A 22,951-nucleotide genomic window follows, 5' to 3' on the forward strand; every position below is an offset into this window, starting at 1 on the left:
AGCCATACTCCTGGGACAAGCTGGGATGAGTGATGCTCGGTTGGGGTTTGTGCAGGGCTGAGAAGGGGTTTTCTCTGTTGATTTCGCTGGGTGTGTGCTAGCGTGTGGAAGTGGACTCCTGCTCTGGGCTGAGAAGGGTTTTTCTCTGTTGACTCCGCTGGGTGTGTGCTACCTTGGGGTTGGTGTGTGCTAGCATGTGGAAGCGGGCGCCTGCTCCTTGGGGTTGGTGTGTGCTAGCGTGTGGAAGCAGGTGCCTGTTTTGGGGTGGGTGTGTTGTAGCGTGTGGAAGTGGGTTCCTGCTCTGGGCTGAGAAGGGATTTTCTCTGTTGACTCTGCTGGGTGTGTGCTAGCGTGTGGAAGCAGGTGCCTGCTCCTTAGGGTTGGTGTGTGCTAGCATGTGGAAGCGGGTGCCTGCTCCTTGAGTCTGGTGTGTGCCGTGCTAGCATGTGGAAGCAGGAGTCTGTTTTGGGGTGGTTGTGTTGTAGCCTGTGGAAGCGGCGTCTGCTCCTGTCTGCTGCTTGTCCTTGGGCCTTGGAGTGAGATCAACTGTCACCCTAATTGTCGGCAGAGACCTCTCTCCTCCCAGACCTGCTCATTACTGGGTGTGTTGAACTGGTTGCGAGGGTCTTGGAGGTGGGGATATGCCGCAATTAGAGACCATCTGGAAAAATACAGTTAGCTAGGAGGGGTAAGACTGAGTGTTCAGTAGCACATTAGGGCGTCCATACTTCATGGTAATTTATTGGGGTTATTTCAGAATAGCTAAAAGAGAACATTTGGAATGTTCCCAACACAAAGAAATGATCCATATTTGAGGTGAGGGATATTCTAATTACCCAGGTTTGATCATTACACATCATATGCATGTCTACCACATGAATTTAGTAACTATGTACAACTCGTATTTATCCATAAAAACAGCAAGGCCCTGGCTCGGTGCAGCTGGGAGGCAGTAGGCTTTGCAAACAAACAGCAGTAGTTGTAGCAAAGTCCAGAGGACTGATACAGTAACTAAGAAAATGCCAGGAAAGCTTGTTAACCAGTGTGATGAAAATATGTCAAATGGTCTATAAAACCAGTGTATGGTGCCCCGTGATCGTTTTAAAGTACACAGCTATGATTTAATAAAAAAAAAAAAAAAAAGAAAGAAATCCAGAGGACTGGCTTAGGCAGACGTCTGTGGCCCTTGAGAGCACCAGTGGCTGCTCGTGACTGTGAAGCACCACTGCCCTGCGGGAGTGTCCTCTGCTGTGCTGGCCTCTTCCTCCCTCCTCCTGCTGCAGGGGATCAGGGGGGCGGGTGAGCCGGTGCTGGTGCTTACCACTCCTCTGCTCCCCTGCACCCATCTTCCTCTTCCTGGGGGGCAAGGGATTCCGGAACAAACCACATTTTTGTTGATGTTTAAGACAATGCACTTGTGAAATAAAGCAAGGCGTCCAAATGGTAGAGAGAAGGAGAATGGACTGTAACTTCCCTTCCCCTCCCTGCTTCCTCTCCTCCCCTTCCCCTTTCCTTTCCTTTCCTCCTCCTTTCCCTTTTCCCCCTTCTTTTCTTTTCGACAGACTCTTACTCTGTCACCCTGGGTGGAGTACTGTGGGGCTCTCAGCAACCTCAAACTCTTGGGCTCAAGTGATCCTCTTGCTTCAGCCTCCCGAGTAGCTGGGACTACAGGCGCCTGCTACAATGCCCAGATGATTTTTCTATTTTTAGTAGAGATGGGGTCTCGCTCTTGCTCAAGCTGGTCTCGAACTCCTGAGCTCAGGCGATCCACCCACCTCGGCATTCCAGAGTGCTAGGATTACAAGCGCAAGCCATTGCACCTGGCCTGCAGTCTTACTTCTAATACCAGGTCTCCCAGGAAGACTGATCTCTTGAGTATACCAGTTTAGTACAGAGTATAGAATAGGTCTTGCTGACAGGTATTCCTGTCTTCACTGAGAACAGAAGATAATGGATAGTGTGGTAATAAGCATCATTCCCACGGGCTGCTGGGCTGGGGATGCTTCTCTGGGGATTCCTGGTCTTCAGTTGTGGGAACATGGTAAATTGAGTCCTCTGTAGGTTGTTAAAGGTTGAGAGATGTCTGGGTCCTGTGGTCATTTAAACCATGCTTTAATTACGTTCTGTTAGTAATCACGTTAGTACACAGAAAGGTTGCATTGGGCCGAGGAGGCTTGCTGTGGCCCCCGTCCCGGCCCTCCTTGGCCGGCCTGCACAGTCCTGCTCCATCTTTTGGCTTCCATGGTATTCTGGCGGTTGGTGTCAGCTGCTGGCTCATTAGCTGTGAAATTCCTCTAAGATCACCCCAGTCTTTCCATTCACGCTACACATTGATGGAACACATTCACCTGACTGATGACTTACTACCACAAGTGTGTGCTGGGCAGAAGGGGGTCAGGTAGCTGGACACATGGCATCCCAGTGTGGAGGTTATGCGACTCCTGCCGACAGAGACTCTGAGCCTCTAGATTGAATTAGCCTATCGGACATTTGACAGGAAATACAGGAACTATAAAAACACATTTAAATGACACCAGGAAGAAATTCTTCCAAGTCGCCAGCACTGGAGACATGGGAGCTGAGCAGTCTAGGTTAGGACAGCCTTAGGCCACCCAGTGCTGAATGGCATCCTGTGGGCTTTGTTTGGATCCTGATTCACATAAACCGTGAAGGACTTTTTTTTTTTTTTTTTTTTAAACAGTAGAGAACATTCAATTATTATATGATATTAAAAAATTACTAATTTCAGGTATTGATATGTGGTAAGAAATTCTCATTGGCATACTGAAGCACTTAGGAAGTATGTCATGACAGCTGTGGTTTACCATGGCAACAAAGCCTGTATAGCAAAATGTTAATCATTAAATTCATGTAATGGGTATATGTGAGTAAGTTATATTAATATTCTTTATTTCTGTGTATGTTTAAAAATTTTCATAATAAACAGCTTTTTTTTTAAAAGGCACCATGTTCCCCCTCCCCCTTGTTTATTTTATAGATGAGGGAAATGAGGCTCAAAGGTCAGCTGTTTTGTCTAATATCTCTAGACTTTGTATAACTGGCACTTAAATGCAAGTGTCTGACACCAAGGTGCCTGCTGTTAATCTCAAAGCCGTACTCAGTTCTAAGCACCCTGGAGAGGTGACTCGCTGGTGTCCCCGGCTCCTGCCTTGTTCTCTTTGCTCACCTCTGTTGCCTGCCCTGGCTCCAGGGTTCCAGGGTGGATTCTTAATGCCCACACTCGCAGATGCCTGGGAGTGCTCACACTGCCATCTCTGGGGTAGAGGCAGAGCACGTGTATATTGAATTTTCTTCTCTTGCTACTAATTCAATACCAAGGGCTTCTGTTTTTTTATTATCAGTTAAAAATAATGATCTTTTCTAAAACTTCAGAGGTACATTGGAACACCTTATCTTTTCTAAGTATATTTATTTATATTTCCCTCCACTTGGTGTTTCTAAAGATGCTTTTGTTGTTGCAGGCAGACATCTGGTCTTTGGGCATAACAGCCATAGAACTTGCAAAAGGGGAGCCGCCTCATTCCGAGCTGCACCCCATGAAGGTTTTATTCCTCATTCCAAAGAACAACCCACCAACGTTGGAAGGAAACTACAGTAAACCCCTCAAGGAGTTCGTGGAGGCCTGTTTGAATAAGGAGCCGAGCTTTGTAAGTAGTGTGGGGTCAGAATGGGCATCTCTCATCACATGCGGCTCAACTTGCTGGGATTTCTTTAATCACTGTTTTCAGCTGTCTTCATGATGTCATTTATTTTCCTTTTTCTAAATGAGTATGATTGATTTCTTTGAATTGCAAATAGTTTTCTCGTTTCATCTTTTAAGGATTAAAAACTACCTATTTTCTTTTATATTTTCTAGCATCTCATACCTTGAGTCGGAAGAATATTCTTCATACTATATGTGGAATCATAAATTTTTAATATTTTTGAGGACTAGGGTGTATATTATTACACTTTTTAGTAATGGTAAAGGCTAGCCTAAATGTGTTTTTAAAGTAACTGTTGTCATTTTCCAGGTGGCATGTGTTAGGAAACAAAAGATTGAAAAAAAAAAAGAGCCTCCCTCCTCTTCCTTCCTGTGTTCTCTCTTTAATTGACTCTGACAGAGCTGTCTAGCAGCATTGTCTACCTAGCTTTACCTCCGTTCTGTTCTGAATTAGAAAGTTTCTCTGAAAACTCCCTGTGAGTGTGGTGTCGTGTGTGGCTTGTGTGTCCTGGTGTCGTTTCTGAGTTTGCAGTAGGGTTAGCTGAATGCCACGCGGAACCCCCGGCCCCCTTTGTTAACTGTGGTTAGTTTTCCAGCAGTGTCGTGGTTTTCCGGCTCATCCCGGAATCAGATGGGGATGTAGCCTGAGGTCAGCAAGCTAGAGCCTGATCGATTGCACCAGGTGTCACTGGTGGTGCTGGGTATTGTTTTGTGCCCACGATGCTCTGAATTTTATTATATTGTGAGGTTTTGGGCATGGTGCACCAGCACCTAGGAAGCTACATGTGTTCCCATGAAAAAACATATTTCTGGTGTCAGCCTGTTCCCACCTCACATGTCCCCACCCCTGACTACTGAGGAGAGGGTGCCAAGCTGAGAATATGGACGCCTCTGGGGAGTTTGGAGTTTCACAGTTATGTGGACAGGGAGAGAGGGAGACCTGAGGTAACCAGGTTTTTCACAAGTTTGAATATGAAAATGAACACACCTGGCTCAGGTAAGCGAAGTTCGGAGTGTGCAGGAACTTGGTCTAGCTGGCTGTCGGGGGTGGAGGGGGAGTCTCTGCTGCTTGTGCCGTTTGGGCCGTGTGGACTGTTGGAAGCTGCTCCTGTAACCAGCTCTGCCACCCTTGGGTGGAGCTGTTGGCAAGTTTGGGGTGTGCCGCTTGGCGGTGGCTGTACTGAGCCCAGGGTGTGGGCCTAATTCTGAGTTTGGTCACAGGAACAGGACAGGACTGGAAACCAGCCCTTCTAAATGGGAAAGCTGGTGACTAAGTAAGAGAGCTCAGGTGCCCTTTCAGCAGGCTGAGGACAGCTCCTGGCTCCTTTCCCATTTCTCTTAGATAACTCTGAATAACATACTCAGTACCCCAAACACTAGTGGTGAAAGTTAGCAAAGTGACACAGAACGTGCATTTTCTCTTTCGCCAGCAAATGTCATAAAATCTTTTATAAAACTAGGAGATAAGCTTGTTACCATGATCCCTGTGAAGTTCTATGCAAAATTTTCCACTTAATGTTTTTTTCCTGGGGAAAGTTCTCTTGCTTACATTGGACTGTTAACCTGCAGAATGTTAAGGGCCCCCGGGAAACTAAATGTCATGTCCTCCAGTGCCCAGAGTCCCAGTCATGACCAGTCTTTGGTTGGGGGGGGGGGGGGTCTTAGGGAAGAAAGCTTTGACACAGAACTCAGTCTTATTGGGTTCCTGTGGCAGTTTGACACTCTGAGGCAGAAGTCTGTCCTCTGGGGTGGAGTAAAGTAACATGAAGAATGAGCTTCATCTCATATTACTTTGGGTGTGCGTGTGTTTTTCCAGAGACCCACTGCTAAAGAGTTACTAAAGCACAAGTTTATAATGCGCAATGCAAAGAAAACATCCTACCTGACTGAGCTCATCGACAGGTACAAGAGATGGAAGGCGGAGCAGAGCCATGACGACTCCAGCTCCGAAGACTCGGACGCGTGAGTTGCCCCACCCAGCTGTGCCGTGTGTTTGCGTGAGAGGGACCTGCTGGGTTTTGCCGCTTGTTTTGGATGGGGTTTTGTTTTGTTTTTTGTTTTCAAGATAATCCAGGTTAATGCAGATTCTTGTGTTAGACACAGTCTGGGGCTGTGTAGCCTCTTGATGTTGCCAGGGAAGATTCTTCCAGTAAGTCAGTGATAAAAATGTGCGTAGAGAACTCGGCCTGTTATTTATTTATTTATTTATTTATTTATTTATTGCAATTTTTGGCTGGGGCTGGGTTTGAACCCACCACCTCTGGTATATGGGGCTGGCGCCCTAGTCCTTTGAGCCACAAGTGCTGCCCTATTTTTATTTTTCTTCATTGTATTTCCTGCTCTTACAATACCGATCAGCTGCAACTGCTTTAAATGTGTTTGTGACTAGAAATGCATGTTTTGTGACTCCTGAGTGTTCCTGTAGCTGCTTGGCGTTGTACAAACTCTATACTAGGCCGTTAATCCTGAAAACCGGTGTCGAGTTAAGCAGGCAGGAATTCCTTTGGTGGGGGGGCGCACCACCTCTCTGTCGTAAGGGAGGAGGAAGCCATCGGGCAAGTGCCAAGTTGGGACTTGATGTTGGCCCATAGCCCAGGTCCGTGTTCCAGGCCAGTTGAATGAGGATTTCTGGGGATGAGACCCAACCAAAGAGGTTTTTTAAGGTCCACATGTGATCTTCGTAGAGCCAAGGTTGAGATCGCTGACTCCAGAAGTTGCTGAGGTCATGCCGTTGGGAAATGAGGGTGGTAGCAGCTGGGATGACAAGATGAAGAGACTGGAGAGAGATTTCGAGAGCCAGGACTTGGGGTGCGGGTGGGGTGTTCTGGCTTCGGCAAGGTGGCAGGTGGCCTTGCAGTGGAGAAGATGAAAGTGCTGTGTTTGAGTCTGAGGTGCTTCCAGGACACCCAGGAGATGCTTCTTGAAGTGACATCCGGATGTGGCAGATAGGACAGTCCCAGAGGTCACTGCTCTGTGGAAGGTCTTTGGAGCCATGAGAAGGAATAATGTTGCTCTGGCCTGTGTGCAGAGGGAGAAGAGCTGCAGGCCTCCGACCATCCCCTATGGAAGGTTGAGAAGGAGGGACGAGGTCTGGCCCAGTGGGTGCAGGGCGGTGCAGGTGTTGCTGGGGTTGGAGCGGACGGGGCCCTCCCTCATCCAGTGGGATGCAGGGAGTTTTCAGAGAGAGTGGCAGGTGCTAGATGGAGGCAGCGATGCTGGTGGTGCACTGAGGTCTGGGTGCGAGAGGTGAGACCACATGTGTCCTCAGGTGGGGGTGGAGTCTTGGGGGAGGGGAGCTGACTCCCAGGAGTGGGAGAGATTGTCCCCAGCAGAAGGACTGCTTCTTTCTGTGTTAGGAAGAAGAGGGTAGGTGGGGTGCCTCTGACAGGGGGAAGTTACTGGAATCCTGTCCGACAGTCTCTCTGTGGGAGGTGGGGGGCAGGGCTGGATGAGGGTACAATAGGTGGGGCATCAGGCTGGGGAGTGTAGGGTCTGAGGTCCCCCAGGCGGAGCCCCCAGCAGGTTTCAGTACCCCCAGAGCCAACATGTGAGCTGATGGCATTTGCCCGGGTTTCTGTGTTCAGGGAAACAGATGGCCAAGCGTCCGGCGGTAGCGACTCTGGGGACTGGATCTTTACCATCCGAGAGAAGGATCCCAAGAATCTGGAGAACGGAGCTCTTCAGCCATCAGACTTAGAAAGAAATAAGGTACATTTGCTATTCCTAATATGACCAACACTTGTCATCTGTCAGCAACATTTTGGAGTCACTTCTGCATGAGGCTTAGCTGGGGTAGGGGTGTCCCCTATGCCAGCCTGTCGGGGAATTTTGCAGTCAGGGGATTGGCAGTTCGGAAGATTTACTTCTGTCTGCTTATCTGAAGCCTCAGACCCGAGAGACCCAGAGCGCTGGTGTTCTGTTTTGCTGCCCTCAGCCCTGCTGCTGCTGTGGGATGGGCTCTGGGGTGGGGGAGTGGGGGGAGGCTTCACATGTGAGGTGAGGACCTTGAAGCTCTCTCTGCGGGACTGTGTCTGTTCTGCATATGGGGGACTGCTCACGTGTATCATGATTTTGGACTGCTCATGTGTATCATGATTTTGAGACTGAGTTTTAAGGACCTTACAGGTAAATGTATTGATCGTGTTTGTGTTAAACTTAATTTTGATTAATTGGTTTTATGCTCATTTACATTCATGAGACGCTGTATTTTTGTAAATTAGGGTCTTCTGCATAGTCCTTCACGCCGGGCAGGTGGCCATCCTCTGGTGACCCTACAAGTTTTACCTTCATAAGTGGATAGGTGTTAAGTGTCCAGGTAGAAGTCTCAGAAGTAGGAAGTAGGCCTCTGTCACGTGACGGCCCCTGGACTAGCCGACTTTGATCTGATTTCCACCGCCAGGGTTTCTTGAGTAAGGAAACCTGAGTTTCCACCTCCTGAGTTTCTTGAGTAAGTGACCTGGCTCGGCGGGCCATGCTTTGCCCACACACAGCCCCTTTCTATGGGGGCCCAGACCTCGGTCTCCCATGACAGGTGTTCATGTCCTGCAAGAGCAGGAAGATGGCCGCCTCCTTCTGGATATTAGAGCACAGAGAACGTTTCCTTGGGGTGAAGTGGTAGAATCAGCCTTTATGCTTTGATAGCCCAGATCTGAGTGTATATTGAATTATTGCCAACGAGAATGTTAACTATTTCTGATGACCTTTTTTTTCCTCCCCTAAGATGAAAGACATCCCAAAGAGGCCTTTCTCTCAGTGTTTATCTACAATTATTTCTCCTCTGTTTGCGGAGGTAAGAGGCCTGCTGGGCTGTTTGGGAGGTGGCAGGGCGGGAGTGGGTGGGGTAGCACTTCCATGAGGTGTTGGGGGTGGGCCGAGGGCATTGAAACAGGCTGGCAGAGGTGTCTTTGGGGACCTGCGCGTACCTCCTGGAAGGCTGCAGTGTTGGATGCTGTCTTCTGAGGGCAGCCCCTAGTGTCCCTGGGCACCTGGAGAGGGGCCGGCTGCTCTGCTGCAGCCTACAGTGCACAGAGGGACGTCCCTGTGTCATCAGGGTGACTTCCAGCTTCCCTGTGCGTTCTACCAAATCTGAATGGCTGCAGCCTAATCCCTGCCGCAGACAAATTTATGGCCACATGAAAAGTAGCCGTTTATTTCTGAGGAGACATCGGGTTCCCTTGAGTCCTGTGTCTCCCAGGGTGCTGCCTGCGTCACTGCAGTCCTGCTCCCAGTGCCCAGGGCTGGGCCGTCCAGTGCAGACCTCTGTGTGCCCATCCCCTCTGTCCTCTCTGCCTCCTGCAGATGACTGTTCGTGTCTTGTATTTTGAGATGTTTTCAAGAGTAGACTTTGTAAGAAGGAAGATTAGACTTCATCTGGTTAGTAGCTGATTTGGAAATAGGTTGGACCCCCCACCCCCCTGGCGGAGGCACCTCCTCTCTCCCCTTCCTGCCCCAGGCTGTTGTCAAGGTAATTCCCAGTGGTGTCGCTGTCGACACCTTCTGCTCATGTGGCGGGCTAGACCCCTCTGGGTGGCTTTCCACAGCTGCTGTGTCGAGTGTAACTCACTCCCTGGCCTCTTGTTGGGCCTGCACTCTTTGCACCCAGCTTGGTCGCACTGGCTGAGCCTGAGCCGTGCCAGGCCAGCCCCTCCTAGAGCCTTTGCCATCTCCCTCATCAGAAACTGCCCTCCCAGGCTCATTCTTCTAGGGGCTTCCAGCCCAGCAGATTGGGAGCCAGGTGGGAGGAGGGCTGTGGCTGGAGCCTGAGGCCTCCCTGCAGCAGTAGTGGGCCTCTGACGGGACTGGCAGGCACTCGGGACGCTCCACTCTGCTGCTTTCTGACTGTTCTGGGTGTCTGGGCCCTCCCTGGATGTCTATAAGACGCCATTTTGCTTTTTGTCACTTTGCTTGGGAGCTTGGCCCTTGGGGTTTTCTAGTTGTCGGCTGCTCTTCTAGGATTTTCTGCTCTTTGATGGGATCAGCCAGGCAGGGTTGGGGGATGTGTGGATTTTCCTGTGTGCCTGTGTTTGTGTATTTTATTGGCTCATGCAGCAGCTATTAAATCGTTATTCAAGACCTACTCCAAATTAATCCTAGATGCAGTAATAGTCTGGGTTTGCTTAGCTAAGTGAAGACAGGTGAACTCAACAGGTGTCTTTTTCTGTATATTTTTATTATTTCCAATATTTGATGACCTAGAACTCAAAGTTTTAATGTGCATTATTTTACATAATTAATAAACTGGACACAATTATAAGAGGGACTTTTCCATGTAGCCTGGTTCTCTGTACCCTCAATGAATCCTCAATGATAAAAAAAAAAAAAAAGATAAAAAAAATAAAATGCTCACTTAGAAGAGTCATTGTCCCTGCATGTACAAACGAGGGTGCTGAGACAGGCACTGGTGTTCCCTGCTGTCTCTCGGGGAATGCTTGCCCAGGGCGCTCCCGGAGGTCAGTGAAGGCAGCGCAGGCTTGGCATAGCCTCCCAGGCCCGTCGTCTCTCCTTCTAGGCATGGGTGTCAGGCATGGGGGGGCAGGGAGAAGGGTGGATGGCAAGTTGTTTTGAGAGGTGACTGAGAGTCCTCCATAAACACAGGTGGCTCTCTAAGGTGGGTTGTGTTACCTCCTGTGACAAGTAAGAATGTGAGAACAGATGCTCCCACCACACCAGACCTGCCCAGTCCCTCCTCCATCTGTCCCTTCAGACACACAGAAAGGAGAACCTTTTAGGGCAAGAGAGGCTCCGGACATGACAGTAGGTCTTCACAAAATGGCCTGAAGAGCCAGAGCCAAATGTGGTATTTCTTAAAAGGTGGAAGTGAGGAGGGGCCCTCCTGGGAGGAGCTGGTGCTTGTCTCTGCAGCCTCCAGGGGGAGCCTGTCCTGAGATGTGCCGATCCTGAGCTGGACTGTCTTTTCACTTGAGCAGCTTCGGTTTTCACAGTTCATGCTGGGTACATTCCAGAAAGAGACTCAGAGTTGACCTTCAACTAAGGATGGGACCTGAAGACCATGTTGTGATTCCTCAGGGAACAGAGGGGCCAGGAGGGTCATGGTGGATCCCCCAAATTTAAGGCTTCCACTTATTTATGTGAAACAGTCGATTTTGACAGCACTCTGGATCTCAGAGGTCGTTTGCTAGAATTGTAGAACCAACCCACTAATTCCAGATGCTGAGCCTTGATGGCAGGCACATGCTGCAGCTTCCCTGTTGAATCTAGAAGACTTTGTAATGGGCTTTGAAATTGTTTTTTGGGTCTAAGATTAAGTATGGTTAAGACAGACCATTATAATCAGATTGGAAAAGTGCATGGAAAGCTCCATTCTGGCCTAGAAGGTGATGACTTGGGTCTGACCTTTGTGCTGTCTGTACACACTGTTCTCAGAGCATTTGAGCAGCTTTTCATTGGAAGGAATCTGAAGTGACCCAGCAGCTGAGTTGGAGCTGCTGCCCAGGCTCCCTGAGACCGGGGTTGCGTTGTAACCCATGAGCTGTGCTCCCAGGTTCCTGTGCTAAGTGCATCACGAGGTTCTTCCTTTCTGCTTTCAGTTGAAGGAGCAGAGCCAAGCGTGTGGAGGGAACATGGGGTCTATAGAAGAACTGAGGAGGGCCATCTTCCTGGCGGAGGAGGCGTGCCCCGGCATCTCCGACACCATGGTGGCCCAGCTTGTGCAGCGGCTCCAGAGGTAACTGCGGGGCTGAGAATGAAAGCCTCTCCCACATGGAAAGGACTGGAATTCAGTGTATAGGTTGGGTGCTTCCATTCTTGTCTGTGTGTTACCGTCCAGGCCACAGGTTGAAGCAGAAAGCTAGAGAAGACTTCTGTTCTGAATTGTAGGACTCTATGTAGAAGAGAACTCAGGATGTTGTATGTCTGTAGCTCTTGCCATAGAAATACAGGATGGCTTTAAAATACGTTCTTAATTATGCAGCTTAATTACTAGCCAGAGAATGGTTCTTGGTCAGATGTGTGTAACTGTCCATTTGGTTTCTGACTTTAAAGTCAAGTGTGCAGAAATGCCATAAATTCTGGCATCCTCCACCGAGGATGGCACGGCCTGCTTGTCCTGTGGTCAGCTGAGTGTGTTGTGCCCGAAGCTGGTCAGGAGGGGCTGGTCTGCGCCAGCCTGCAGGGAGCCTTGTGGTGCTCCAGGTGAGAAGTAAGCAGAGGTAACAACTTGAACCTGTACCTTCTCATAGCTTGTCCCAGGGTTGTCTGTGTGAAAGGAAGCCACTCCTGACGGCCATCCCAGCACAGGTGCAGTTGTTTAGTGGTAGTTGGGGACTGGTGCCAGCCAGTTGCTCTGGGACTACGAGTGATTTGTCACCAGGCTTTCCTCCATATCCCAGGGGGACAGGCATGCCATTGCGTTGACAGTTGGTGGCCGGGTTTCCAGACTAACGCCCTTTCCCCAGGAGGAATGAGCCTTGGTGATGATTAGACACATTTCTAGGGCTTTCTGAGGGCTCCACTTTATAGGAAATGGAGTTCTGCGGTACATGGGTCCCTTTTGTCATTTGGAAGTGATGATTATACGGCTGCCTGTCTCTTATGACATGTCCCCTCTCAATGGGGAAATTAAGAGAGAACTACTGTTTTCATACTTCGATTTATTCTCCTGAACTCAGGTTCCTTAGTGAAAGACATTTCAACTTCCTAAGTTACTTTATAGTTTTGCATAGGAAACAAAAATGTTTTACTTGGCTGCCTTCAATCCCCTCAACCCCCCAAGATAGGGTATTGTTCTGTCTTCCAGATGGGTGCAGTGGTGTGATGATAGCTCTTTGCAGACTCCAACTCCTGGGGTTTTGTTTTGTGCTTTTATAAGTATCACTTAGAACTTATACCACGTTGTCCAGAATCACTTGAAATTGTTATGAATTGCTTTGATACGGATGACGTGGTTTCCCCTGAGCCCTGGGCACAGCCAGGCAGACTGTGGGTATTCAGGTGACCTCCTTCCCAGTTGCAAGGCTCCCCTCGTCTCTCTCTTCCTCTTCCTTTAGTTGTTAATGCAAGTTGATTTGTACCACCCCTCCGATGGAAGAATGAGAGCCCACAAAGAATTTCACATTTCTAGTAGCAGTATTTTAGAAAGTAAAAAGAAACAAGTGAAATTAGTTTTAACAGTATATTTTTAAACTTGCTATATTCTAAGTATTAATCATTTCAACATGTAACGATTGCAAACAGTTACCCAAAAGATTGGTCTTTACATTCCTTTTTGGTACTAAGTCACTGAAATCCACTGTGTATTTTACACTTAGCAGCGCATCCCGGGGCTCAGGCACATGTGGCGACTGGAGCACGTCTGTGTCGTGGCTAGAATGTTAATTTCTAGTGATGGGTTAGAGGTGCTGAGTCCACAGTCCTTCCTCCACCTTTGTCTCGCCTCTGCTCCTGCTTTCTTCCCTTGGTGGCGAGTGCACCCTCTTCCTCCTCAGTCCTCAGATGACCCGACCGTGGGGTCCTTATCTCGTCCCTGCAGGCTTGGCCGTGGCCGGGCTTTTCTTCCTGAGCCGCTCCTGCAGCTCTTCCTGTGTGTTCGCCACTGATAGGACACAAAACCGCAGTGCCCTTTCCTTGGACTTCTTACCAGTTTTGCTCCCAAACATGTTATTTCTGTGGATGACCTCAGAAAGAATGAGAACAAACTTTTTGTCTGAAGCATTTTTTAAGCCTTTCTGTCTTAGTTTGAATTAATGTTTGGATTCTTCCATGTGACATCAGCTCATCCCGTGATTAGTCATTTATAGTTCTTGAAATGCGAGTCTTAGGATTTGTGGCTAAAGTATGCTTTTGAGAGGATCTTATGTAACTGGTTGTTCTCTGGGAGAGCGCCAAGTATTTTGAATGCCTTAAAAGAGGAGCTCTAGATTGGAATGTGTGAGATGATTCCCATTAAATTGTCATTAGCCAATTGACCTGAATTGGTCAGTTATGAGGTGGTTGAGGGAATCTTGGCCATGAGGGGCTCCCTTTTATATTCTAAATCGAAACAGTACTGTAGAATTTCGGGAAGACAAAGATTGCCTGTGATTCTGCCAGTCCAGCTTGTTTATCACCATCATTGTCACCCAGTGTGTCGTTTTCTGTTATACATGTGCCATGAACTTACTCAGTTTTCTTACTTACCTGCAAATTATAGTGAAGGTGTGACTTTTTGACATTTTGCATTACTTAGTATTGAGAAATTGTACAAGTAAACTGTGAATAGGGTAGAGCACACATACAGGCTGAACATCCCTCATCTGACATGCTCTAAAATCCAACACTTGGAGCACCCACATGAGGCTCAGAGGAAATGCTCCCTGGGGCATCATGCACACATTCCTAAATTGGAAATCGGAATCACTTTTGGTCCCACACATTTAAGATAAGGGATACTCAGTTCACAATTTTGTATATACTTATTAACTTGGGTATATTTTTTATGTTGCTTAAATATAGGTAATTATAATTTTTAATCTCTAGCAATTCAATTTGCATAATTTACTGTTTCTCTACTGTTAGATATCAAATTTGTTTCCAAATTTATTATAATTATAAAAATCCTTGAGAAGCCAGATGTGGTGGTTCATGCCTGTAATCCTCTGGGAGGCCAAGGAGGGTGGATCACCTGAACTCAGGAGTTCCAGACCAGCCTGAGCAGAAGAGACCCTGTCTCTACTAAAAATAGAAAAACTAGCTGAGTGTTGTGGTAGGCTTCTGTAGTACCAGACTACTCGGGAGGCTGAGGCAAGAAAATAGCTTGAGCCCAAGAATTTGAGGTTGCTGTGAGCTATGATGCCAGGGCACTCACTGCACCCAGGGTGACAGAGTGAGACTCTGTTTCTTAAAAAAAGAAAGAAAAAGAGAAATCATTAAGACACAGCTTAGTGCAAATACCCTGTGCCTCCTTGGGACCATATTCTGAAATAATTCCAGGAAATGGATTACTTGGACTACCTCAATATTTCATGGCCAAAAAGGATTTCATGAACATATCAGGAATGTATATGCTTCCCTGGAACCTTACTGTCATCCAGTATTATAGATTTGCAATTTTTAAAATCTGATTATAAGTAAAGGGATATCATTTACTGTTTTATTCACATCTCTTCGGGATGAATGAACACATTTTCACTTTTTATTGTGTTCTCTAAAGTTATGTGTTGGAATTATGATCTTAATATTTGATTGCTTTATACAATAGATTGACTTACCCATGGCTATTTCTTCCACTTATTTTTTGGGGGGATTTTCTACAAAAATGAAAAAAAAAATTCTTTTTTTTCAAAAAGGAGATTTTGATCTACTATTTGAAACCTTACACGGAGGATGGAGAAATAATGTTCACTTACTTTTTTCTGTTTCTCTTTTTGTTTCCCCTAGATATTCTCTAAGCGGTGGAGGAACCTCATCCCACTGAAATCCCTTTGGTATTTGGGGTTTTGTTTTTTTTCTTTTTTCTTCTTCATCTTCCTCTTTAAAAGTCAACGAGAGCCTTTGCTGACTCCACTGAAGAGGTGCGCAGTGGAGGGGCCACGACCCCACAGCCGAGGGCGCCTGTCCAGGACACACACGGTCCTCCTGTGCCACAGCCAGATGAAGTCTCTCAGATGGGGTGGGAAAGGGTCCGCTCCTTTGAGTGATCATTTTATTTTATTATTCTTGGTTTTAATTTTAACCATAGTGCACATATTCAAGGAAAGTGTCTTTAAAAAAACAAAAACCCTGAAATGTATATTTGGGATTTTGGTAAGGCATCTACAGACATGAAACCTCAGGTATCCTGCTTTAAGTTGTCAGCTCCCCCTGGGAGATGGAGAATCGCTCCGGTGGATCAGTGTACAGATTTGTATATAGTGTCATTTTTACGGAAACCCTTTCGGCGTGCATAAGAAATCACTGTGTACAAATTGGCCAAGTGCTTCTGTAGATAATGTCAGTGGAGTAAATATTTGATAGGCCGTAACTTGAGTCTATTGCCTTGCCTTTATTACATGTAAATTTTGAATTATGTGACCAGTGATTTGGGTTTTATTTTGTATTTGCAGGGTTTGTCATTAATAATAATTAATGCCCCTCTTAGGGAACACTCCTATTTGTACCTCAACAAATGCAAATTTTCCTCTTGTTTGCCCTGTCACCCTTTTGGTACACTTAGAAGTTGATTTCCTTTTTCATTGATGGTACTATTTCTTAGTGTTTTAAATTGGAACATATCTTGCCTCATGAAGCTTTAAATTATTACCTTCAGTTTTTCCCCAATGAAGTGCTCTCGTCTAACATTTGTTTGGAATCGTGCCACTGCTGGTCTGCACCAGATGTACCGTCCCTTCCCATACAACTTTCTGTTGTACCTTGTAGTAGAATCTGCATATCATCTTTCCCACCTAAAAATGTCTGAATGCTTACACGAATAAATTTTATAACACACTTACTTTGTATATTCTCCTTGAAGTGTGACCTTGCAGAGGACAGTGCAGGCACTGTGTGTGTGTGAGAGAGTGCGTGTGAGACTAGACACTTCAGAAGACTTCAGAGAGAAGGTCCAGGTGTCAAAATGCTAAGTGTCTGGGCCGCCCCTGTGGCTCAAAGGAGTAGGGTACTGGCCCCATATGCCCGAGGTGTCGGGTTCAAACCCAGCCCTGGCCAAAAACTGCAAAAAACGAGAAAAAAAAACGCTAAGCGTCCAGGGCCACTCCCTGTGCATCCTAAAATTGGCCACTGAGATGTAGTTGAACATTACTGATCTGTAAAACTGCTACACCACTTGCTGGGGACTTCAGGGTGTTTTAGTTCTTTCTCTAAAGGAGCCCGTGTCTGCCCGCACTGCTGGTGAACATGTATTTTCCTTTGCATGCTGGGAGTCCTGGCTTGGAAAAGGGGAAGGAATCTCCCAAGTTTCTGTGGTGAGAAAGCATTCTCGTGGCAACTCTTGACTGTTGACTTAAGTATGTGTGCACTCTGTAGTTGTTGATGCAAATTATTGTCATCTCTTATTGGTATACCAGTTCTTTAAGATGAAAAGTTTTTGGAAGCGAGTAAGTTATTGGGTGAGCTCGTGATTTCAGCTGTCTGCTGGTCTGATGGCCTAGAAGTTGCAGAGAGAGGACAGAGATCTGAGTGGGGTGTTTGAGTGGCTATAATTTAATCATGTCTAGATTTTGTTTGTTTGTAAGACATGGGGTCTTGGGGAGGGTGGAGCAAGACGGTGGACCAGAAGGATCCTTTGGCTGAACTCTCCTAGTACAACTTGGGAAGGGAGGAAAGCCAAGTTACACATTGCAAGGGGATCTTGGCTGGAGCCGTGGCTCAGGGTGCATAGCAAGGTGGTGATACACTGGATACAGTGCGTGAACCCGAGTGGTAGAGATGTGACACACTAGGCAAGTTTTTGAGTCAGCTGGAGCAGATGGATCCTCCCTCTTCCCAGTGGAAGTCCAGAGACGGGAGGAAGCTTTTTTGCAGTTTTCGGAAAGCTTAGAAGAGTGGGCACACCTGAATAGTGTACAACAGCCAGATTTGAATGCTGGTTGGAATAGATTTGCCAACGCTTTGGCAGCAGGTGTGACAGCCATACTGAGAATGTCTCAGAGGCCACAGTGTGGCCATTGTAGGAAGGTTGTGAGGGTGAGCCTCTTGCTGGGATATAGCTGCCTTACTGTTAGACTACTGCCGGGATCAGACTACTCTTGACAGGCTCAGGGACACCTGCACCCCAAGGGAACTGTTGTCAGGGGGCCCCGTGAGACCTACCTCTGAAGGGTTCTACACAACTTTAAGATCCCAACCCAGTAGGATCTGAATGCTAAGGAAATAATCAGGTGATCACCACAGACAACTAAGTTTGGAAATAGGTCTATGCCTGGGAACTAAAGAGACCAGCTGTGTTGTCCGTCCCCTAAAACCACAGAGCCACCTGGTGTCCTGGCAGTATATTGCAACATAAATATGTTCCCACTAAAATCAGACCCTTCCACTGTAATATACATATATCTCGTCAAGAGCAAGATGAAGATATTTTTGGTTACAGTATTTTAGCCTCATACTCTCTCCCTGTTTCACTCTCCTACATTTTCTCTTTGGGTAGAGACTCTTCTACCTTTCTTATCTCTCCCACATAAATTGTGTGGGCAATAACTAAGATAATGCTTCCTCTTTGTGTTTTTTTTTTTTTTTAACTTTTTTTTTGTCTTTTCTTTATTTCAGTTCCCCCCTGTCTTTTATTTGATTCAACAGTATTTTTAATTTCCGTTATCTATTTTTATTTTATTATTATTTCTTTTTTCTTTCCTTTTATTTTTTCTTTTCATTGCTGAGAGCTAGAGTGAGACAGCTGTGGTCTGGCAGCTAGGCCACAGCAGTAGTCCAGCTCAAGAAGGCCCAGAGACCTTTCTACTTCTGCCCCTAGGAAGAAAGTATTGGCAAGTTCACACTGGAGAATTTTTCTATTTCTTTTTCATCCTTAATTTTTCTTTCTTTTTTGTTTTTGCTCCTTTTCTTCTCTGAGGAAGAGTCTAGCTCTGCTTAGGCTAGTAAGGAGTACCTGATTTCGAAGAACCCACCCAGCCCAGCTTCTCAATCCTCTAGTTACAGGGGTGGCCTTAGCACCATGCTGATCAATACCATTTCTTCTCATCTTTTCTTCCTGTCCTCCTCCTCTCCTGTTCTTCAGTGTTTTTCTTTTCTTTTTTACTCTTTCCTTTTTTCCTCTTTCTTTCCCCTTGTTCCTCATGCCAAGAGGCCCCTTCAGTACCTTAAGTCTGAGGCAAGTTAATCTGAAGCAAAGGAGGAAGAGTGAAGGAAATAGAGCACTAGGGGGTGAACAAGAAGAAAGCACGCATGAGAAGGAACCAACAGAAAAATTCAGGCACCATTAAAAACCAAAGTAGAGAAAATTCCTCCAAGGGACCACAAAGCAGCTTTTACAGAAGATTCTTCCTTTAAAACAGTGGTTCTCCACCTTCCTAATGCCACAAACCTTTAATGCAATCCAAAGGGGTTGTGACCTACAGGTTGAGAACTGCTGCTTTAAAGAATTAATGGATTTGACAGAAAGGGAATTTAAAATTTGGATCATTCAGACAATAAAGAGAATGGATGAGAAAATGGAGAGACAGAACCAAAAGTCAGACAAAAGATACAGAGAATAGAAAGGATATGGTAGAGCTTAAAGAAACGAAGGAGACAATCAAGGAATGTAAAGATGCAGAAGAAAATATCAAAAATAGGTTAGATCATGGAGAAGAAAGAACCTCAGCTAGAAGTGTTAACCCAGGTAGTTATAGAAGCAGAAAAGAGAGAGAAAGAACATGCATTTAGAGAACTACAAGATTCCATGAAGTGTTCAAACATACGAATAATAGGAATCCCTGAAAGGGAAGAAGATTGTCCCAAAGGTATGGAACCCCTACTGGAGATTATCATAAAAGAAAACTTCCCAGGTTTTACTAAAGATCTCGACATACTCCTTCCAGGTGGATATCAAATCCCAGGTCATTTCAACTCTTTAACAGTTTCTCCAAGTCACACTGTAAGGAACCTGTTCAAAGTCAAGATGAAGGAGAAAATTCTGCAAGCAGCTATGAGTGCCAAAGTGACCTACAAGAGCAGAGCAATTATGATGACAGCAGACTTCTCAAGTGAAACTTCCCAAGCTGAAAAGAGCATGGTCATCCACCTTCAACATTCTTAAACAAAACAATTTTCAGACTAGAATTCTGTATCCTGCTAAACTGAGCTTCAAAATTGACAGACAAATCTTTTGTGGATATACAAGCACTGAGGAAATTTGCCACAACAAGACCAGCTCTACAGGAAATACTTAGATCTATTCTCAACACTGACCACCATAATGTACCACCACCAAAGTAGACATCTAGAAGCTAAGGGGCTAAAACTTAGTTTCTACAATAATGCAAAGGATAAATGTACATAACAGACTTTCTCATAACAAGATGAATAAAATTCTACCACACCTACTTATATTCTCAGAAATGTGAATGGATTGAATTCCCTACTGAAGAGGCACAGGCTGACTGATTGGATAAAAAAGCTGAATCCATCTGTCTCCAGGAGACACAATAGCTTTGAAGAACAAATAAAGACTCAAGGTTAATAGTATTTTAAGCAAATGGAAATCAGAAACAAGGAGAGGCTGCAATCTTATTCTCAGATACAAGTGGATTCAAAGCAACTAAAGAAAGACAAATGACCACTTCATATTGGTCAAAGGAACCATACAACAAGAAGACATGTCAATTCTCAATATTTATGCACCTAACATAAATGCTCCCAGATTTATGAAACAGATTTTGAGGGGTCTGAGCAATACGATATCCCATAACACCGTAATAGTTGGGGACTTTAACAACTCTCGAGGTCATCTAAACTAAACAAAGATGCAAAATTCTTAAACCTGACCTTAGGACGAATGGCATTAATAGACATATACTACAGAATATACCATCCTAAAGCAAAATATACATTTTTCTCATCAGCCCATGGCACATACTCCAAAGTAGATAACATTCTAGAATACAAGTTAAACCTCAGCAAAATTAAAGGAATAGAAATTATACCTTACTTCTCAGACCACAGGGCAGTAAAGGTGGAACTCAGCTCTAGCAAAAACGTTCATCCCCACACAAAGGCATGGAAATTAAACAATTTTATGCTGAGTGATAGTTAGGTTCAGGAAGTGATAAAAGTTAATTCCTCAGACATAACAATGGAGACACAAGTTACCACAACCTGTGGGATACAGTAAAAGCAGTTCTGAGAGGAAAAGTCATTGCACTAGACTACATTTGAAAAACAGAGCACATCAGCAAACTCACAGACTGTCTTATGGAATTGGAAAAGGAAGAACCAAAATTAGAGATTAATGAAATTAAAAACAAATCATTCAGAAAATTAAGAAAACAAAAAGTTGGTTTTTTAAAAAAAATCTTTGGCCAGACTAACTAGAAACAGAAAAGTAAAATCTCTAGTAACCTGACTAAAACAATAATGGGGAAATAACCGATGCCACAGAGGTACAACAGGTTATCTCTGAATACTACAAGAAAACCTTTGCCCAGAAATATGAAATTGTGGAGGAAATGGATTAGTACTTGGAATCACATCTTCTCCCTAGAGTTAACCAAGAAATAGATCTCCTGAACAGACCAATTTTCAAGCACTGAAATCAAAGAAACAATAAAAAAAAATCTGTCAACAAAAAAATGCTTGCGTCCAGATGGCTTCACACCAGAATTCTATCAAACCTTCAAAGAAGTGCTTACACCCATACTGCAGAAACTATTCCAAAAAATTGAGAAGGAAGGAATCTTCGCCAACACGTTCTACGAAGTAAGTATCACTCTGGTACCAAAACCAGGAAAAGACCTAACTAAAAAAGGAGAATTTCAGACCAATTTCACTAATGAATATAGATGCAAAAATTCTCAGTAAAATCTTAGTCAATAGATTACAGCTTATTAATCAAGTGGTTTTATCCCAAGGCTACAAGGCTGATTTAACATTCGCAAGTCCATAAATGTAATTCACCATATCAGCAGAAACAGAGACCATATGATCCTCTCAATAGATGCAGAAAAAGCATTCAATAAAATTCAGCATCCTTTTCTAATTATAACTCTGAAGAAAACAGGCATAGCTGGCATGTTTCTTAAGTTGTTTGAAGCCATCTACGACAAACCCACAGCTAATATACTGAACCAGATAAGGCTGTCCTCTATCACCACTACTTTTCAACACAGTGCTGGAAGTTTTAGCTAATACAATCAGGAGAGAGAAGAAAATAAAGGGCATCCAAATGGGAGCAGAGGAGGTCAAACTCTCACTCTTTGCCAATGATATGATTTTTTTACTTTGAGAACCCCAAAGACTCAACCCCAAGCCTCTTGGAAGTAATCAACAAATACAGTAATGTCTCAGGATATAAAATCAATGTCCACAAATCAGTAGCCTTTGTATATGCCAATAGCAACCAAGATGAGAAGCTAATCAAGGACAATTCCCTTTATAGTAGCTTCAAAGAAAATGAAATACCTAGGACTATACCTAACAAAAGGGGGAAGGACCTCTATAAACAAACTTAAGAAACCCTAAGGAAAGAAATAGCGGAAGATATTAATAAGTGGAAGAACATACCATGGTTATGGCTTGGAAGAATCAACATTGTTAAAATATCTATACTTCAAAGCAATCTACAGATTCAGTGCAATCCCCATTAAAAAATACCAGCATCATACTTTTAATTTTTGGAGAAAATAATTCTTTTATCTGGCATGGCACCAGAAAAAACTCCATATAGGCAAGGCAATTTTTAGTAAGCTGGGGCATTAGCCTACCAGACTTTGGGCTATACTAAAAGACCACAGTGATCAAAACAGCATGGTATTGGTACAAAAATAAGAGAGACATCTGGAACCAAATAGGAAACCATGAAATGAAACTCACATCATACAGCCACTTAATCTTTGATAAACTAAACAAGAACATAGGCTGGGGGAAAGAATCCCTATTCAATAAATGATGCTGGGAGAACTGGATAACCACATGTAAAAGACTGAAACTGGACCCACACCATTTTCCAAACTAAAATCAGTTCACTAAAACTGATCAAAGATCTAAATCTAAGACATGAAACAGTGACATGAAACAGTGACATGAAACAGTGACACATCTCTTGGAGGTGGGACACAATTATAAGAGGGACTTGACCTAACATGCAATCCGTGTAACCTGGTTCTCTGTACTCTGAATGAATCCCCAACAATTAAAAAAAAGAAGAAAAGGAGATGGCGTCATGGCTGTGTTGCCTGGGTTAGACTCAAACTTGGGCTCAAGCCGTTCTCCTGCCTCAGCCTCCCAATTCTCTGGGACCGTGGGCTCACACACTACTGCTGGATAATGGAGTATAGCTTTTAAACTCTAAAATGAACTTGTGATATTTTATTAGAAGTGGATTTGGGTTGAAATATTAATTTCTAGAGGGAATACAGTTTGGTTAGGGGAACTAGAACCAAATTGCTAATTCTTACAGCAATATTATAGCTATTATTCTGGACCAATAGCTAATTCTGTAGCAAGAAAGTTGCTTTGAAGAATAAAATTTGAGTCTATAGGTGTGTCTGTAACTTCACGTGTTCCTGGCAGCCTGGGAGTGGGCTAAGTTGCCTAAACTGTGGACTCCATGTTCCTCTGGGGTCATAGGGTACACAGAAGTGCTAG

At 45.0% G+C, this 22,951-nt stretch overlaps 1 protein-coding gene across 1 annotated transcript in view; it reads left to right on the plus strand.

Moving 5' to 3' along the window:
• The window catches only part of STK24 (serine/threonine kinase 24), a 137,222-nt gene extending 121,074 nt beyond the window's left edge, over nucleotides 1-16,148 (plus strand). The window contains exons 6-11 of the mRNA XM_053563570.1: nucleotides 3,483-3,668; nucleotides 5,541-5,686; nucleotides 7,309-7,432; nucleotides 8,445-8,513; nucleotides 11,272-11,408; nucleotides 15,098-16,148. Coding sequence (XP_053419545.1) covers nucleotides 3,483-3,668; nucleotides 5,541-5,686; nucleotides 7,309-7,432; nucleotides 8,445-8,513; nucleotides 11,272-11,408; nucleotides 15,098-15,134 — 699 coding nt within the window. The 3' untranslated portion in view covers nucleotides 15,135-16,148. The remainder of the gene's footprint in view (nucleotides 1-3,482; nucleotides 3,669-5,540; nucleotides 5,687-7,308; nucleotides 7,433-8,444; nucleotides 8,514-11,271; nucleotides 11,409-15,097) is intronic.
• Nucleotides 16,149-22,951: the final 6,803 nt, after the last annotated feature.

Source organism: Nycticebus coucang, chromosome 15, assembly GCF_027406575.1.
Source record: "Nycticebus coucang isolate mNycCou1 chromosome 15, mNycCou1.pri, whole genome shotgun sequence".
NCBI classification, from domain to species: domain Eukaryota; kingdom Metazoa; phylum Chordata; class Mammalia; order Primates; family Lorisidae; genus Nycticebus; species Nycticebus coucang.